Here is a 20,000-nt window from a genome sequence, read left to right as displayed (position 1 = left end):
ATGCAAGGTAATCGTGTAATAATTACTTTCAATACTGCTACAGTGCCCTTACAAAAACACCAGCCCTCCCTTTGAATATGCAGAAGATACAGTAAGCAAGTAGAGAATATTTATCTACGTATCCTTCAAAGCAATTAAGCTTAATTCGATCATCAACCATTTCTAATCCATTACACTAGGTACTGTATGGTCTAGTGCAGCACAATTAAATCGTATGTTGTCTCAAATGACACAAATTATTTTGCATCAATCCTTGTGTTATTGATGTCTAGAATCCAATGGGGTTTATACAAGTGTCGGTTGCTGCCTGATATATACATCTCCATATCTGTTCAACACAATCATGTCCGTGAATATGAAGACCAAACCACATGCTTTTACAGTGTGAATATCTCCTTTACACCCCCCACCAACATACCCATCCCGCATAACCCCCCTACCCCCAACCACCCATCCGCCCACATGTGATGTGCCCCCCCCCCCCCTCTCTCCCTCCTCTGGGGGGGTTTGTCAGCAGCTTGAGTTATGGGGACTGGGAGACTGGACCTGCGATCGAGTGCCAGGCTTTAAGATATGCTGGCCAAACAAGTCCCAGTCCTTTGGTTTCTATATATATATACACACACATATACATATAGAGGGAGGTGGGAGCGTGGCCAGCGCCTGACTGATAATTGCTTGAGGATATAATACATGTGAGAGAAGGCAAGCAGTGTGATCTTGTATGCATACACAGGATCTCCAGGCTCCTATTCCCAGCATAAATAACACGGGAACTGTCCTTGGGGAGGGAGAGATAAAGAAATAAATTCAAAAAGGAATTGAGGGCAAAATTAATCCTTTGGACATTTCGCCCCGGCGATGGTTGGCCCCTCTATCTATTTTTATCATGCACAAATAATTAGCTTACACGGAGGGAGAGTGGAGCCACCATTTTTCAAAAGAGACAAACATATTGAATGCAAATTGCCAAAGCTTCATAGAAAATAGATTGTTTATTAATGGCCTGGTAGGTTCATTATATAGCAGCACGGGGTGCGGGAGAGAGAGAGAGAGGCATCATGGGTAATGGCTTTGTACGGCACAAACAATAAATGCTTGTTACGGCGGAGGAGGCAGGTTTATCCGGTGCTCAATCTTGTCTGGCTGAGGGGGGGGCTGAGTGTGGCGGTGCAGGCTCGTTCAAGGGGCTCTCTGCATACCTTAGAGAGACACCCCCAAACTCCCAGCTAGGAATGGGAATCGATATCATTCATCGATATCACCAACACTCAGCGAGGGGACCCTGTCTACTTTATGAATGGAAAGCTATGGAGCTTGGTACAGCCCATTAAATAAACAGTGGCTGAGTAGCACCATGCTGTTTATACCACCCAAAGGCTTTAAAGGTGTACAGGAAGCGGTATAGGAGAAAGATATAGACATACTAGACACACTGAGCTCATTTTGGTGGTGGTTCTATATTCACTTCGACACTGGGGGGGGGGGGCTTAGATTTTTGGCGAGTTTCTAAAGCAGAGGGTCTTTACACCTGGTCCGATAAGAAGCTAATGGATTTCGAAAACAGCTCAATCACCGATTGATTGACAGGGGTAATGATTCACAAGTTAGAGCAGCGAGCGAAAGCAGATCACAACAAAAGAAAGCGAGGCGTGAACGCCGCACTCCAGGACCGGGCTTAGAGACCACTACCTCGAGCCAATGTACACACCACACTAATGCCATCATTACTAAACAGAGGAAGAACATGGTAATGAAGCAGCTGGTGTTCTAGTTCACTTACCTTGGATCCTCGCTCATTAAAGATAATCTCCACATCTAAAATCTTTCCAAATTGCTGCGGCGAGAGAACGGAGAGAAAAGAGAGAGAGAGAGAGAGAGAGAGAGAGAGAAAGAGAGAGAGGGGAAGTTAAGAAACCCAAACGGAGACTGCAGTGCACTTTAACAAGAACGGAGGGAGCAATGAGCAAACAATTGTTATAGCGATATATAAAAAATGTTACAATTGGGAAGTAATCATATAACATTATATTTGTGTGCCATCCAATAAACATAAAAAAGGAATTCATAATGAGAATACTTTTTACAGAATATGTGATCCGGTAATCGTCTATCTTATCAATGTTGTAATAAATGGTTTAACACACATCCTGTACACACACAATAAAACAACTCACAACAGCAGTAGATGTTTTTTTCGGACAGAAAAAAAAACAGAAAGATAGTGCAAGGTGGTTGTTGGTAAGGTTGTTGTTGTGAAGCTGAAGCCCCTTAAGCTCCTGTGGAAAACTCACTCTCTCAAATCCCCCCAAACTGATAACTGGGCTCTGACACGAAAAGAGACCAGCAGGGCTTCTGCTGAACAGGTGGCTCAGTTCTCCATCTATCTACCCAGGTACCTGCCGTTTTCCCTCCCTCCCTCCCTCGCTCCCCCTCACCCTCTTTCTCTTTCTCTTTGTTTGTGTGTTTTCTCAGTGAACAGGACTCGAGGGGTGATCCCAAGGGGTTAACACGCTCAAGCCTTTTTCGATTTAACAGGCTTGCCTTCGGATCATTAGAAAACAGAGGAATGAAAGCGAACCGTAAGTTCCCCTAATGAGTGGAGTGAGAGCGACTTTTAATTGCTGTCTACAATGGCCGTATTATTTCATTAAAAGTAATTACCCTGTCAAGCGGTCTGCGTCGCCTTCATTTCCACACAACAGGGATGAAATGGGCCTTCCATGTGGTCCATGCTCAATGGGAATGGATGGATCACTTGAGAGAGCCACTAATGGGAGGTTAGGAAGAGCTGCCTATTATCCCCCTGCACTGGCCATCGGAAAGCGAGGAGCTCGATGAGAGGGATAGATGAGGGCTTGCTGGGGTGAGCAAACTCATATGACACTCCACAGCCTCCGTAGGGGTCAAGTGGTGACCCCACCAATGAGAAGGCAAGGGTGGGGTTATTTACGATCCATCCCTTTCCAGCAGGCTCGATGACATTCCAGACGCATCATCAAGAACCGTCTCGGATCGGAATTCTATAGACCCATCGACGCATCTGCTTCATACGGCGCTCAGCTCCATTGATCCCAATGGACGCTGGGGTTCGAGGCTCGATCACACACACACACACACACACACACACACACACACACACACACACACACACACACACACACACAGGCATTTATATCCCAGTGTGAAGCCCCTCTCTTCGCATGAGATGACAATGCTTCCCCCACGCAATGTGCAGATGCTAATTGTTTTAACCAAGCGTAATGGGCTTGTGGCGTCGATTAATTAGTTTCGGGGGAAGTCGTCTTTGTGGATTCCCACATGGCACTGGGGACCGCTCGCTGCTCACGAGTGATCTCAGATGCTCCCACACATTCTGCGGCGCGCTCAAACAGCTGCATCAGCAACGCCAATAAACAATGGCATCAATGGGGAGGGGTCTCAGGAGAGAGAACGAGAGAGAGAACGAGAGAGAGAGAGAGAGAGAGAGAAAGACTGACGTCATCCATCCTCAGAGAGGCAGCAGCCCTATCTCCCACATCACACATCGTAAATCATAAACATTTCAATAAGGAAAAAAGGAGGCGATAGGGTCCAGTTGGGGGCTGTGTGTGTGGCGGTGGGGGGGGGGGGGGTTGGGGGGGAGAGAGAGAATCATAGGCAGTAGTTAATATGCGTATCTTGTGAATAGTTTATTTTTTTCTTCGCAAGGCCTCACTCACTGAGACACTCTCCTCCATACTAAAACGCCACGGCATTCGTTCCACTCTGATCACCAGCGTGTAGAAGTGCAGAACTACCAACCACGAAGAGGGCACCATGCCCCTTCCTCTGATATGCTAAACCATCTTAAAGCTGTAAGGAGCCTGTAATTACCATAACACAGCATGCTGCAGTGCTTGAATACTGCTATGTGAGAAAGGACTATCTCTCTCTCTCTCTCTCTCTCTCTCTCTCTCTCTCTCTCTCTCTCTCTCCGGGGGGGGGGGGGGAGTACTAGGACCCTGCGACTCAGCGTGAGACCCGGGGTGGGGGGTGGGGGGGCCCAAGTGGTCTGATTGCCCTGAGATCTGCTACGAGAGCCCTTGTGAGCCGGCGAGGAGAACGCTCATTCAAGAACCCCAGAATGAGGGCGGCCTCCAGCAGCACAGCATGGGCGCCGCGGCGCGGAGCTAGTGCTTGGAGTGTTTCCCCCCCCCCCATGTAACCAGCTACTGTAGCTCTCCAACAGCACACTGTTTCTAATCACTGATTACGGTCCGCTGTGGTCCTCCTAATGAGGCTTTCGCTCTGCGCCTCGTTAGTGACCGGCAGGCATCTTCTCCTGCACCCCTAACCTAAGGCGGAGTGAGGTAACTCTTAGGCCCTCCCTCCTCATTTTGAGGGGGCTAGCTGTAGCCGTGTGTGTGTGTGTGTGTGTGTGTGTGTGTGTGTTTGTGTGTGTGTGTTAGCGAGCTCTCTGCTGGTGGCTGGTCCATACTAAGTGTGCACTTCGTGGCAGAGGGGCTCTTCACACCATGTGGGAGCAGATGGAGCTCCTGGGGGCTTGGCATTCCTGTGCCCGGCTCCGCTCTGCTGCTGCGGTGCGGTGCGGTGGGATGGGCTTCACCATTGGATCATGCACCATCTCACCGCTGCCTTCCCTTTTTTGCCTGTGCCTGCCTGCCTGCCTGCCTGCCTGCCTGCCTGCCTGCCTGCCTGCTTGCCTGCCTGCCTGCCTGCCTGCCTGCTTGCCTGCCTGCCTGCCTGCCTGCCTGCCTGCCTGCTTGCCTGCCTGCCTGCCTGCCTGCCTGCCTGCCTGCCTGCCTGCCTGTCTGCCTGTGAGCTTCGCTCATGCGTAGCAGTAATGGCGTATTGAGCCAGTGGTGCTCCAGAAGCCATTAGAGTTAGAGGGATGAGGTTCTGCACAATGCTGATCACACACAGGCCTATTGTGGAGGGCCATGTCGAGAGGTGGAGCGAGGCAGGATAACACCGCCAGGATATCTCCCAACCAGCTCTGCCCACAACAATCAATCCCAGGCCCCTCAGCCATGCACCAGGCGAGGGGAGGGGGAGGGGGATGGGGGGTGGGGGGTGTAGTGGGGGAGGAGAGAGGGGGGGGAGCATCATATATCCATAAGCCGCACACGTCGGCCGGGCACACAAAGCCTCTGAGCTAATTACTGAGGCGATTTGGATTCCACAGGACCTGCTCCAGAGCTGGAAACAATAAACCTAACAATCAGAGAGCACGGGATGAAGACAGAGAGAGAGAGAGAGAGAGACAAAGCAGCCATGTTGTCCATAATAAGCCACAGGGCTGTCCTGTAATTAATATCATTGACGTTGTCTCAATAAAGATGAGAATTAATGCCTGCTGGTTATAATGGCCCAAATGAGTGTGCAACGTTTACATTTTTTTTTTTTTTTTGGAAATCCTCCTGATTTGGATCTATTATCATGATTGAATTGGTGATTTTGGTTTTGGTTTCATTCACATTAGAGTTTTGTTAAGCACGAAAGAGAGGGTGTGTTTTTGCTTTTGAGGGAGAAAGAGAGTTCACCTGATTAGAAACTGGATGGATATGTTCTGGACACCGTTTTTGTAAAAGAGCTCACTGTAGGCGCGTACCGTGTGTGTGTGTGTTTGTGTGTGTGTGTGTGTGTGTGTGTGTGTGTGTGTGTGTGTGTGTGTGGGTGTGTACTGTATGTGTGTGTAAACAATGGCCTGCTCAGTCCAGGGAGAGAGGGAACTCACCCCAAACATTTGCCGCAGGTCGGGATCACGGAAGCGGAAGGGGATATTGGAGACGTGTAACCGCTTGGGCTGCTGCTTCTCTGAGGAGTCCGAGTGCTGGAGCTGGAGCTGCTGGGAGACCTCTGTTTGCGTCACGTCATCTGTCTGCCAGAGGGAAACAAACACAAGAAAAGACACAAGCCGCTCATTAGTTCCTATACTGTACCTTCAGGTCACGTGGAGGGGGGTGGGGTGGGGTTGGGGGGGGGGTGGCTCGGGCGGAGGGGGGGGGGGGGGGGGTGGTGGTGGTGGCTGGGGGAGGGGGGGTGGCTGAGGGGGGGGGTGGGGGGGGAAGAAAGACGGAGGAGGACCAGCTGACTAACTTACTTAGCGTCTGCTATTTTTCAAATTCGGTCCGACGAGAAGCAAAACACTAAACAGCCAATGAGTGATGGTGTCCAACCTGAGGTCATGCATTACAAATCCGCTTATTAATCTCTTGCACTTAGCTTTTTGAGCAACAGGAGAAGATTGAGGGGCCTGACAAAAAGGCGTGGATATAGATCCCAGAGCTCCTGACAAGTCTAGACTAAAGACACATTATTGGTGGCGTTTGCACACAGCCGTCAAGAGTGCGAGGGCCCAAAGCCCTGTACATTGTTGTTGCCATCATTATGCGAATGCGACGGTGACATTTCTATATAAATGACACGTCTAGATGTCAATGACAAATTCCACTTGTTTCACTCGCCGACAGGAATGATGGATTCCACCACGGGCGCTGGGCTTGTCTACTCAAACGGACCTTGTTTTGGAGAGAGAGAGGGAGAGAGAGAGAGAGAGAGAGAGAGAGAGAGAGAGAGAGAGAGAGAGAGAGAGAGAGAGAGAGGTTTCTGCCGATGTGTTTTTCCGGCGAAAAACTTCACTGGTCATCAGTTCGATTTATCCTCTCAATAAAAACATCATTAAGGAGACAGTCTGTTTGCATGTCAACAAATTGCATCATTTAAATGTGTTTACCAAAAATTAAAAAGCCCAGACATCCAGACACTTCTGAGACTTCTCAAAATATTAAAAGGGAAATGAGAGCAAGAGAGGGGCGCAGGAAAAGGGGGGTGGAGAGAGAAGGAGAGAGAGAGAGAGAGAGAGAGAGAGAGAGCAAGAGAGACAGACAAGAGTGAGAAAATGAGAAAGTGAAATAGAGACTAGGCCCGGCTTAGATAGAGAGAGTACAAAAGCTGTTTGAATATGATATGTAAACTCCAAGGTCTCCAGGGAAGTGCTCCATAAGCAATGGTAAACACTCCATATTACACTGGTTGGGAAGTCACATACACACTCTTGTACAAAGAAACACACACTAGTGAAATGAGAGAGTGGGGGTTTTAGATCAAGTACAAACGAAAGGCAGACAGACAGACACATAGAGGCACGCACGCGCACACACGCACACACACCCACCCACACACACACACACACACACACACACACACACACACTTACACTTATACTTCCCCAGCCCTGCTCCCAGGATGTCGGGTGGCTGCAGGCCTCTGGGTGATACATCTCCCACCATTTAGGAAATGGGGTAGGGATTTATTCATTATAATTCATCATCACAGTATTATCATTATCATCATGATCGTAATGATGATCGCCTTTATTATTCTCATTATCATAATCACAATCTCCACTGTAATGGCCGTCATTTATTTGCTTTTATGGCCCATTCGGAGATGGTGACATACATTGTTAACACTGACAGTTGTTTGATTCAAGGTCCCACTTTGTCTCCCCTCCAGCCATCCAGGTAGGACAGGGCAGGGTGGGCAGGCAGTGGGGCGGCAGGTCTGAATGCCCCCCCCACCCCCAGGCCAAAGAGTGTTCAGAGGAGTGGTTATCATCTAGGGAAGTGTAGCAGTGGAGCCAGTGGCAGGGGTGAGCAGGATAGCAGGCTAGGGTGGGAAGGGGTGACAGAGTGAGAGTGAGGGTGAGGGTGGGGAGGGGAGGATGAGGTGGGGAGGAGGGGGAGAGGAGGGTGTGAGGGTGGAGGCTGGAGGAGGTCCTCTCCGTGGCATGTCCTCTTGTGCTAGAGGTTAATAGCCTGAGTATCCATGTTGGGCCCTTGGGTGACACGTCGGCGACAGATGCCGGGGACTGTGGAGGGTGACAAGGTACCGGGGGGCCCCGAGGTTCAATCTGTTTCATCGGTCACACATGACACTATCGACCTTTACCGTATGTTACCAGACTACAGAGCACCACTGTCCTCCACCCCCCCCCCCTGTCTGGCTCTCTCTCTCCGTCCCTGGCTCCACTCATGTGTGGTGCTCGCAAACATCTCGATTCACTCCCCACAACAAACATGTAGAGACACGCCACGCTGAGACGTGTGTTAACACAACTATCAAACAAGACACACGCAAACCATGGAACTCCCCCCCCCCCCCGGAGACTCCATCTCACTACCTTTAGTGGTCTCTCAGCCCCAGCGTCAGGTGTCAGGTGTCAGGTGTCAGGTGTGAACTCTGGAACTCTTCTCTTGCCTCTCCCTCCCTCCCTCTCTCTCCTCTTACCGCTCCTGAGGCGTCGAATGGGCTTGGCGGATAAAAAACCGTGGCGTTTGCAGTCGTCAAATAATTACCCTGCGCATTACCGTAGGAGACCACCTTCAGTGGTACTTTACCATCCCGGCAGCTGCTGTCATGGGGAGGACGGGGGTGGGGGGGTGGGGGATGATGCAACCGCCCAGCATCGCCCGCCAAGCGAGCTGTCAGCTGCGGCGAGTCACCGCACTTCCTTCCTGTTCAGTCATTTCTCTGACAGACTCCCTCGCCGTTATTTGCAAATCGCTTGCAAAGTGCTCGGCTCAGCACTTTCCCCCCCCCCCCCCACCTCCCCCCCTCCCCCCCTCCTCTCGGAGTGGCATTACAAGCACATAATTGAAACTATCTGATTGGAACGCTGCCAAGCAGGTAGATTACATCCGATTAAGTGGGGGGGGATACCGAGTCTTCGCTTCACAAGAATTATAATGCCTCGCTTTAATTCATTTTCCCCCCCTCCCGATCCTCCATTGTTTGTTTTCCCTCTCTAAAGAAGCTGCAAACGCATCCCTTCTGTCACCTGAAAGAGCGGGACGGGGAAGGGGGGGGGGGGGGGGGGTGAGAGAGGTAGTGCCCTCCCTCCCCTGCTATTCATATAGATAACACAGATGTCCCCTTTAACTGTGTCCTACATACAGTCCTCATCCAGGGCCTGAAAGGGATACTAGAATATCTCGCAGAATCTCACTAAAGCAGATTTCATAAAAAAAGAGGGCATGTGTGTGTGCGTGCCTGTGTGTCTTTGTTTGTGTGTGTACTGTATTGTATGTATGTCTGTATGTGCGTGTGTGTATGTGTATGTGTGTGTGTGTGTGTGTGTGTGTGTGTGTGTGTGTGTGTGTGTGTGTGTGTCTGTGTTGGGCATGTGTGTTATCACTGTCTCCCAGAATACCCTTTGGATAGTCTTCATGCAGCTGACACGTGCCGAGAGAAATCTGCAATAGAGTGCAGCCCTAACAAGACGGCCTTAATTTGTTATCTGAAAAGAGAATGATTACTCATGAAATCCAACCAAACCTCGGACTATTTGAACGGGCGCAAGATAACGAGCTCCGTTTTTTGGAACAGAACTCTCTGGCAGCCCCTCATCTACCCCCCTACCCCCTCTCTCTCTCTCTCTCTCTCTCTCTCTCTGAGGATTCGGAGGAAAGTTTGGGGCATCTCTCTCTCTCTCCTCAAGTTGCCCGCTTTCAAGTGAGCTTCCTTTGAACATGGGAGTCACAGAGGGCCCCAGAGGTTTGAGCCTGGACAACAGCAACTTCCTGGAGAATGACGAGAGACACATACAGAGACGTGGGGTGAGAGAGAGAGAGAGAGAGAGGGCCTCCCTCATTAAAAAACACACACTCGCAACCCTCCACCGGGGAATTCAACCCCGAACCCGTACATTTCAACGGCTCTTCCCTCACTCGCCTTTCTCTCTTGACTCCTCTAAAGCCTTTAAGTTGGAGAAGACGGGGTAGACCAGAGTAGAGCGGGGCTAGTTGTTGTGGTTGTTAAGAAGCCCTGTACCCCACCACCACCACCACCACCACCACCACCACCACCACCACCACCACCACCACCATCACCACCACCACCACCACCACCACCACCACCACCACCACCACCACCACCACCACCACCAGAGGCCCAGAGGATTAGACACTCTGTTTACAGCACACTAATCTGATCTCTCGCTCCTCACAGGGAGGGGAGGAGGGAAGAGAGAGATGGGGGAGAGGGAGGAGAGAAAGGGGGGGGGGACAGACTGAGTGGATGGGGGGAAGAGGGAGGAGGACGAGAGAGCAGTGAGAGAGAGGGAGCGACGAGGGGGTACAAATAAAAGCCGCCTGAGAGAGAGAGAGAGAGAGAGAGAGAGAGAGAGGAGGGAACGAAGGAAGGAGGGAGCATGAAGGAAAGCAGAGCTGCCTCTCATCTCTCCATGGCCACCGTCACTTGGCTTTCTTCACAGCGGGTGGGCAGATGAAGTGAAATCAAATACAAAATGGCGGCGGGGGGGGTGGGGGGGGGGGGGTTGAAGGCGGAGGAGTCATGCCAGGGAACGAGAGGCAGCGGCGGGGTTCTGAGCAAGAGAGTGAAACCTCCTGCAAAGTCTCTCTCCTCACTCCTCTCTCTCTCTCTCTCCTGTGAGTCAGCCATTACAGTAAGTGAGAGCCATGACCACAGAACAGTGGGAGAGGGTTCACACAAACCTTTAAATCACACATTATTTCATTACACCACCATGATCTTACTGAACATCAGACATTACTGTTGCTGTAACTGTACTTGACAGCCATTTTTCTCTCTCTCTCTCTCTCTCTCTCTCTCTCTCTGTCTCTCTCTCTCTCTCTGTCTCTCTCTCTCTCTCTGTCTCTCTCTCTCTCTCTCTGTCTCTCTCTCTCTCTCTGTCTCTCTCTGTCGACCAAACGGTGATACAGTGAATTATGCGGCTGAGAGAAATTGAGTTATTAACATGACTCCTTATGAGTGACCTGAATCCCTACGGGGAGCGCTTTGACCCCCACCTGACCTCTCTCTGCAGGGGGTTTGGAGTGAGAGGAGAAAAAAGCTTTGACTGAAGTCAGATTTTTTTTTCTCCCTTTCCAGCATTATCGTTCTTCTAAGAGGTGTCTGAGAGGAGAATTCACACCAGTTAACTAAGCCCCCTCTTCCCTCTAATCTCAGACTACCTCCGCATGGAGTGAATCTGAGGATGTGGTATATTTATATATGTATATATACTGTAGAATATATAATATAATAATATTATATATAATATGTAAAATTCATAATTTCACTTACACTTTCAGCCATAAGCTCCATGTGCCACATGCATGTGTTTGCTCTGCCCTACTGCAAGGTAATTAAATGAAGGTTTTTCAATATGCTGAATATGACATATTTGAAAAACAAAAACCTGTGCATAATCCTGGCTGAGTGGCTGCTACTCAGGAGGCATCACAATATGTTCAGGGAAATTCTCTGATGTGTGTATAGATTTACGACTAATTAGCTAATTTGACCAATTAGGGGCTGGGCTGCTTTTTGGCTGGACTCAGTGGAGGAACAGCCCCTGCAGGCATAGAGGGAGTCTCTCCCTCCCTCTAACTTGGAGACCAAATGGATCCGGGGGAGGGCTTGTCCTCCTTTCAGGGAGCCTAAATCATTCATGTGTACAGCATGTTGAATCTCATCCACGGAAATAAATAAAACACTTCAGGTTTACACGTTTCCAGAGAGGTTCCAGCTTCTCCGAAATGCACTTTCATTTTTTTTTTTTCATTCTCCAATTAAATCCAATCAACTCCCGACTCATGCAGCATAAGCTCTGGGCTTTGACATCCTTATGTATCCTCTGACATCAAAGTCTACTGCTGCTCCTTTGGGTGGCCGTGGAAAGCCACGGTTACCTAATTCACCCATTGCACAACCCCATTAGGTCGGTGAACCTCTGGTTATATATATATTAGAACCACTGTGTGACCCTAAAATGTCATATTCTATGACTTACAACATCTAGCCTGCACCGAACAGACCTCAATGGACAGGAGGGGTTTCTCTGGTTTCTCTAACTCGAGCCCCCCAATGAGCTATGGTCATTAAAAATAGATACTGATGTGTTATGTATGGTTGTGGCTGTTCAACCGGTACTGACCGGTACGGTCGTGGTGGCGGTGATGGCGGTCGTGCTGTTGTCGTTGCCAGGTGGCTCGCTGTGCGTCTGTGTGGGCGTGTAGAGGGTCATGGCGTGCTCGGGCACCCTGCTCTGCCCAGTGTAGTCCTGCGTGGGGAGGGGGTGGGGCGCCGCAAACTCGGCCGGGATGCCGTTCTGTGGGGGAGGCGGGTACTGGGCAGGGGTGTACGGCTGGGCCATCGCTTCTGGGGGGTTGGTGGCCTCTTGGTTACCCTGAGAAAAACAACACAGGAGGAGAGAGAACAGGATGAAGGTCAGTTGGTCTCCATCAGTCACGATTCAGTTAAAGTTACATTGTTGGAAACTGTTGTGTACAATGGGCATGAAAGCGATGTGAGCGTCCCATAAAGCTTTGAAAGTAGCTGGGGCAGCTAGAAGAGTTGTCCTGCAAACTAAGTAACCCAGGGAGAAAAAAAAAAAAAGCTAGCATATCATATTTCAAGACAGATTAGAGAATACCTTGATCATTATTAATGAACACAGTTTATGTTGTAGAGCACCGCTCTCTGGTGTAGGGGGCAAGAGCGGGGGGGAATCTCAATTGCACTCGTGGCAAAGCACAAGAGGAAAGATCAATTAATTGATACAATTTTGATTAGAGCCTTTGATTCAAATGACAGGCCGGTTACAGGAGCAGCCGTTTCCTTTCCGACGTTTGACTTCTCTGCATTTAACACCTAACTCCATCTAGGGGAGGCTGGTGGAGGCCGCCATCGGAGGACGGGCTCATTGTAATGCATGGCATGGAATGAGGAATGGTATCAAACGTGTTTGATACCATTCCTCATTCCGTTCCATGCATTACAATGAGGCCGTCCTCCGATTTCTATCTCCACCGGCCTCCTGTGCCTGCATCCTACTTTATACATCCCCCCCCCCCCTCTCTCTCTCTGTGTCTCCTTTCTAACCCTTATCTCTCATATTCTTCCACATTCTTTACACTCTTTCTTGTTTCCGTCTCTTCTGACTTCAAGTGAGAGATGGTTCTTAGAGACGCCATACTTTGCAAACCCCTTTTTCTCTCGTGTGGCGGCGTCCTTAAAGAAGATGATGAGCTGTTGAAATAATGGACTTTTCTTGCTGGTGCACATTGTTAACCTAAGTAATGGTCGGACCAGAGGAGTACATGTCTTATTGTTCCACTACGCTGGGTCCCAGAGAGTCCAGAGTAATGGGCAGGGCAGGGAGATCAGTGCCGCTGGAACAGATACCAGGACTAACAGTAAAACCCACAGAATATAAGGCATAGGACAATAACACCAAAATCCAATAACACATTCCCGCAAATATCTTCAATCAAATTTGAAGATACAGATCACGCGAGCTGAACACATAAATCCTCAGATAAAAGGAAAAAAAAAGGGGGAGGGGGTGGGGAGGGGAGGGGGGGGCTTATGGGTAAAGGAAAAACAATAACAGTAAACAGATATAGAAGTTGCTGTCTCTTCCTGTACAAGCTGTAACTGGCTGGGTAGAAAGAGAGAGAGAGAGAGAGAGAGAGAGAGAGAGAGAGAGAAGGAGATAAATGCATTTCATTCCTTTTTTTCTCACTTCTGCTCTCCCGTTTGGCCTCCTTCCGCACACTTCCACAGAGGGAGAGAGAGAGAGAGAGAAAGAGAGACACAGAGAGAGAGAGAGAGAGAGAGAGAGAGAGAGAGAGGGGCTGTAGGAAAGCCTGGGTTTAATGAGGGAGCCGTGCAGCTCAGCGCTGTAAATGTAGTGGAAACAATGCGCTACACTGACGCGTTGGCAAACAAACCGCAGCCCAAACCGCTCTCCCAATTAAGGAAATGCTCCATTATCTAAATGAAAAAAGAGAGGCCCTTCAGCCTTGAGAGATGAGGAGGATTGACCAGCCTCCAGGGAGGTCACCAAGTCTCAAGGCTTCCTCCACACAGGCATGAGCCCTCACTCCTCCTGCCGAAACCTCCGCTACCCTCCTTACCTCCCTCCCTCCCTCACTTCCCTCCATCCCTTTCTCCCGCCCTTCCTTTCTCCTCTCACGCCCTGTCTCTTTCTTCGCCAGCTCTTCGCGCTGAAACTTTTTTAATCTCTCCCCCTGTGCTCCACTTTCACTCTCCCTCTAGTCACGGCATTATATAACCCACTTGCATCGCGGGGCATCCTTATTGAAGGCAACTCTTGATGTCGGCAATTTTAAACTTTTAAGCATCCATTTCAAAGGGGGGGGGGGGGGGGGGGGGTGTGTTACCTTAAAAAGGAATATCTCATGGTAAACCAGGCGACACCTTTCATATACAGCGCAGTGCTTTCTCCAACCACGGGTCCAATTGGTCTAACATAAACGTATCACTAAGGAGAGCTAAAGAGTCCAGCTAAGAAACAAAGTACCGTACAAGAAAACCCTTTACCCGCCATTGGGGAGATCAAGGCTGGAATCATGCCTTTTGTTAGTCATGGGCCACATAGACCAGTGTATTTGTGTCAAGCCTATTGTTCTTTGAGCATAAAACAAGGGCATGGGACTGAGACGAAGCCATGTGACACACAGACAGGATAACAGCCCGGAGCTGCTGGCGTAGAGAGAGAGGCAGCAACCGAAGTGTCGTAGCCACCATAGCACTGTTTCAAAGGGCAGCAAAGCAAAAAGAAAAAGCAAGGATGGTGGTGGAGGGTGGGTGGTGGGGTGGGTGTGGGTGTGTGACTGTGTGTCTGTGGGTGGGGGGGGGGGGATGGTGTACAGGGCTCATTAGTGAAACACAAAGTAACACTGGCTCTCGTATGATCTTCCCCGTCCTCTGATGTATGTGACAAACGAGTTATTCAACTGGAAGAGGAAAAAGGGCCCGTGCTAATCAGGGGAGTTGCGGTGGTCCCTGTGCGACCGCTCGCCCTCCTCCGCCGGGGCCGGGCTCGCCGGCGTCATGAGAATCCATGGAGCCTCATGATAAAACTCCTCTGCGATAAAGCCTCTCAGACACAGTGCGCGTCTCTCGTTCCTCTAAAAAAAAGGAGCGTGTTACGGCCGTAAGAGTAGAGAAGTGCTGCGAAGTGGTTGGGGGCCATTATCAGTCCTGCACGGCATTTCCCCCGACCTGCAGGCCTGTTTACGTCGGGAGAGCAGGTCCCAGCGTGGTGCTTTAACGCCCACGCCCACGGCCAGGCAGTGGGAGTGAGCTAAACCCCGCCTGCACCCACCAGACTACAGGGAATACAGGAATCCAGACAGCACGGCCGGCCTGTATCGATCTGCTATCTTCTCTCTCTCTCTCTCTCTCTCCCTCTCTCTCTCTCTCTCTCTCTCTCTCTCTCTCTCTCTCTCTCTCTCTCCCCTCTCTCTCTCTCTCTCTCTCTCTCTCTCTGTCTTGCTCTCTCTTACTCCCACCCCTCTCTCTCTCTCTCTCTCTCTCTCTCGCTCTCTCTCTCTCTCCGTTACCCCCTCCACCCCTATTACGGAAGAGCACAATAAAAAACACTCTGTCTAATCTTAAGCACTCTCCCAGTGTAAAATTGGATTGAAACCCTTACTTAAGGAAATCACTTTTGGAGCAGAGTTTTTGTTTTTACAGTCAGCATCAGGCAAACCCCCCTCTTAAGGCACTGGGGGTTGAAGAGGTTGGGGCAGCCCCTTTTGGCCAGGGCCGGGGCCCGCTTGGCTGAAGAGAAGCACAGGGCACGGCCTGGGAGAAGAGATAGATGCTAACTAGCGTTAGCCCCTTCTGATGGTCAGGGCTACATTCCATCTCCATGGGTAGCGCTTTGAGCTGCTGGCCAGTAGCCAGTAATATCTATGATCCCCCTTCAGCTGAGCTGGTGGGGATTGCACTGAGAGGCCAAGAGGAGATACGGGCTGCGTAAATACAGTAGCTAGCTAGAGGACTCATACCGTCAGAGTGTTGGTCCTGTACTGTGCGTGTGAGGTCACCGGAGCCACGCTAAAGCTGAAGACCGTAGGCGACTAATTGTGTTGTATTGAATCCGGAGGGAAATCACTCAGACGGCAGCCTCTGATCAATCTCACTGATAGGGCTGGTGATGGAGCAGCTTTGTGGCTTTTACTTAGACACAGGCTGGTGTGATTCATTGGTCAGGCCTGGAAGGCCATATAAGGGCCCAACCACACAGGTTCCTATGCCATTAGATCCAATAGAATATTTGCTTTGCTTTAAAGATCATTTCTCAGCCTTCAGTCATAGAATGCGAGTGAAAAGTAGCCCACCAAGTGAACAGACACTCATGTTGAGCTGTCAAAATGGTTGCAATAGGTACTGTAAAAACACCAAGCTGCAGTCTGCAGCTTGTGGCTGAGTTGTGTAACCCAGCTGTAATCACAGTCGAAGTGCTCATCTCACTTTAATGACTGCCTCGCTGACAAGGGTAGGATGGTAAACTTGTGACAAATCCCGGTGGGCCGTCACGGCTGAAAACAGAGTGGGGACAAGCGGAGAGAGCGTGGCGTAGACTGCAGCTCGACGACGGCCAACGTAAGGCAATCAGTTGATGCAACACAAAGGAAACAGCGAGAGTTTCAGCCGGGCGCATGAAAGCCTCTTGTTATTCTCCACCCGGGTACTCACGCTCAGCTAACTGAACCCCAGCTTAGCTTACAGACAAACAGGCAGGCAGGTTCAAGGAAGACAGCCTGAGATAATTTCCTCAGGCAACTGACATTCGGTCTGACTTTAAGGCACATACACTTAAAGGCAAGTCTAGCCGGGTCCATTTTAATTAGGTGAGCCACATGATCTTCCTCAAACTCTGTGCGTTGGCACTCACCAGAGGCTGCAGCGTGTGTTAATTACAACCACATGCCATAAATTCAAGGTGAGTCCCAAAAAAAAAAAGAACAAAAAAAAAAGAAAAGAAAACTCCGAAGAGGTAAACAACAACAATGGAAAGCTCCAGTTGAGGTTCTCATGATGAGGCACATTTGGGATGAGGCGCAGCGGCGATTCCCCCTCATAGTCTGCCAATTACAGCACAACGAGAGCAGTGAGAGGTGGATCTGCAGCAGCCCAATTTAATGCAGATTTGAAGCGCCTGAGAAGAAGGCGTGCGTCCCCCCTCGCCTACCCCGGTCTTCCACACCCCTCTGCGGGGTTTAGGATTTGAAATAGGCCAGGGGGAGCGTTATTATTTCCTTTCACATTTCCTCTCTCGCGAACTCTATCTCTACTGTTTTTCCACCTCATTTGCGGAAAAAAAATCTATTCATGAAAATAAACACCGCATCCACCCCTCCCTCTCTCTGAGTGGATTTAGATTTTTTGCACGTCTTTCCTTGTTTTTTTTCCCCTTTTCCTCCTCAAGCGGGCCTTAATCGTTTTCACATGTCACATATGTTTCATTCCCTCTAACATGATTTTTCCTTGTTATTGTGAGCGCTTATTTGCTATATAGCCTTTGGACGGAGGGTATTAGAAAAGGAGTTCATTTCCCTCAGTCCCTCGCTGATTTCTTCATTACATGGCTGTGGCAGCGAGCGTCGAGCCCCGCGCCGAGATGGGACTGCTCTTAGAACGCGCGACTGCGAGTCTTACTATACCTCTGAGACGCTGGAGCGCCACTTAATAAACAGAGCAGACAGAGGATCACTTTGAACTCCTGTGACATGTAATGAACCTGTCTGTCTCCTCCTCACCCACTGCGCCGCGCGGGAGCGAGGCATGGATCTGTCTGAGCCAGAGCAAGCCATGTTGAAAAAAAAATCCCCTAATAAACCAACCAACAGGCCCTTTAAAAAACAGCTATCATTTACTGATGATCCAACTCCCACCATTTTAGCCCTTCACCATAAGAGAAGATAATTGCCTGTTGCAATGTTGTTGCCTTTTTGCTGCATAGCAGACATTTACATCTGGGACTAATTATTCTAGACTGCTTGTCGGATGTTAAATAAACGTGTGGGCTGTGTTTTTTTTTTATTTATTTTTTTATTAATTCATCACTAAATAAACTAAGCTACAACACTGCTTTGGCCTGATCAAATGTCAAATGGGCTACTGAAAATCTGATGCACTATCGTCTTTTAGATCTTCTCAATCTTCCTGCATAGTTCTCATGTAATGGAACAAATTGATATTGGTATATTTCTAAGAGACATGTTTGAAATTGATGAGACATTTCATTCCTGAAATTGCTATTGATCACTGAGATAAAGACCTGTCTGAAGTGAAAACTGATAACTGAATAGCTGATCAGGGACATTGTTTTTTATCTGGTCAGACACACGTGAATCAATCCTATATTTGTACCCTGCTGATCCACTGACCTTAAGACTACAGACTAGTATTAGTATCAGGGTCAAGAACATTAACATTAGAATCAGCTATGTGTCATGTTAATTTGATATTTTTGTTATGGTTATACAAAAGGGACACAGGTTACTGGTTAAACATGCAGGAATCTCGACATGACATTCGTTGACCGCTGTGACAATGGCAAACATATGCAAATGAGGAAGAGTGCCACTCTCATTATGACCCTGTCACAGAGACTCTGACACCTCCTACTGTACCTCTGAGAGAGAGAGAGAGAGAGAGAGAGAGAGAAAAGAGAGATGGCAGGAACTTAATTCCAGGAAGCCACCAGGTAAAAGGCACCATTAACAGCGTATTTTCCTTTCTTCCTTTTCTCCGCTCTCTTATTTCTCCCTTTGTAATCCTTCTCTTTGGTTTTCCTTCGCCTCAGTGTTTCTCTCTTCCTCTTTGCTCTGCAGAGGAGGGCACGGGGAAGGGAGGGAGGGAGGGAGGGAGGGAGGGAGGGACAGGTTTACATGGGCAAGATTCTTTGAAGTGAAAAATGCCTACTACTCTCCGCTATAGCCCAAGCTCATCTAATCAGGGGCTAATTCCAGTTATTAAGATTTGAGAGATAACTTTGATTCATCACAGTCCATCTACCCCAATCGGTTAATCACTGTCGCGCTAAGCTCTTTTTTAGTCATCCTTTTGTTTCCCCTCCCTCTGGCGCTCCGAGAGGGGGAGAAAAAAAGGGAGAGAAGATATTAACAATATTAATGACCCGTGATTCTCGTCTCGTTAATGAGAAGGGTTATTAACTGTGATTATCTCTGATGAAATGGTGGTAATTCTTGAAAGCTTGGGAAAACTTGTACAATCGCTTGTCTGCTGATTTGAGCGTCTGATGTTTAAAAAAGGGAAGAGGTGAGCATGAGAGCAGAATCACTGAGAGAGAGAGAGAGAGAGAGAGAGTGAGATAGAGAGAGAGAGAGAGAGAGAGAGAGAGAGAGAGAGAGAGAGAGAGAGAGAGAGAGAGAGAGCAAGGCATGAAGGAGAGAAGAAAGGGAGACCTGAGAGAGAGTGAGAGATAGGGAGAGAGAAGCCTGGAAGGGATTTTAGTGATGGTTCAAATCAGGTAACAGAAGCTGGCTCTAATGCAGTCTATCAGATATACAGATCTGAGATGCTCCAACCTGGGAGTCATTTCAGTTCAGGTGCATATGCATTTCACTGGGTAATAATACGCTACAGGCTTTCCAACGCTGTAATATACCTCCTGAAACTCAGCGCTCGATCGCGTCTTCTGTCCCAATTTCTCTCCTCCCTCTTCGAGGGCTAACAAGTGGGCACCCACCCAGTCACACATCTGCAGGTTGACATTGCTGAATGGGTGTTTAAACGCCTATGCCGCCCTGCCAGATCCCTGATACAGCATTCCTGCTTTTTCTCTTTCCAATTATAGGAAGTTTGTGGCGCTTGTGGAGTCCCTGTCAGCTCCATATGATTCCCTCTGAAGGTGTGGGGGGGTGGTACAGGGTGAGGTGGGGTGGGGGAAGGGGATGGGGGTCTGTCTGGTGAATCATTGATGTGCAGTAAGACTGTTTCATTGTAGATGGGTTAGCAGCAGACAGATAACAATCCTGAATAATGCATGGGGCAAGGCTGTCCTGGGAAGGAGAGGGGACGAGCCCTGCCTCTGCCTCAGCTCTCACTCCCCCCGTCCCTGGGGACAGATTGGGGAGAGACGGAGGACAGACACAGACCACCACGTGTGCTACCTGACCGTTTTAGAC

General features: G+C 49.3%; 1 protein-coding gene across 2 annotated transcripts in view; it reads right to left on the bottom strand.

Annotated features, from left to right (window-relative positions):
- LOC310810142 (RNA binding protein fox-1 homolog 3-like) overlaps nucleotides 1-12,199 on the bottom strand; it is a gene marked incomplete at its 3' end in the record, with an annotated part of 28,245 nt that extends 16,046 nt beyond the window's left edge. Inside the window, exons 1-3 of one of the 2 annotated variants that reach the window (XM_083677801.1) lie at nucleotides 11,962-12,199; nucleotides 5,741-5,880; nucleotides 1,784-1,837 (exon numbers count right to left, since the gene is read on the bottom strand). In XM_083677801.1, coding sequence (XP_083533927.1) covers nucleotides 1,784-1,837; nucleotides 5,741-5,880; nucleotides 11,962-12,184 — 417 coding nt within the window. In that variant the 5' untranslated portion in view covers nucleotides 12,185-12,199. Of the gene's footprint in view, nucleotides 1-1,783; nucleotides 1,838-5,740; nucleotides 5,885-11,961 lie in introns of both variants that reach the window. The other variant, XM_083677802.1, reaches the window with a different exon arrangement.
- Between the last annotated feature and the right edge of the window lie 7,801 nt (nucleotides 12,200-20,000).

The sequence above is a fragment of the Argentina silus genome (genome assembly GCF_951799395.1).
Source record: "Argentina silus genome assembly, chromosome: 9".
Classification (NCBI taxonomy): Eukaryota; Metazoa; Chordata; class Actinopteri; order Argentiniformes; family Argentinidae; genus Argentina; species Argentina silus.
Note: the sequence above shows the minus strand (reverse complement) of the source record. Positions and strands in the feature narration are given on the sequence as shown.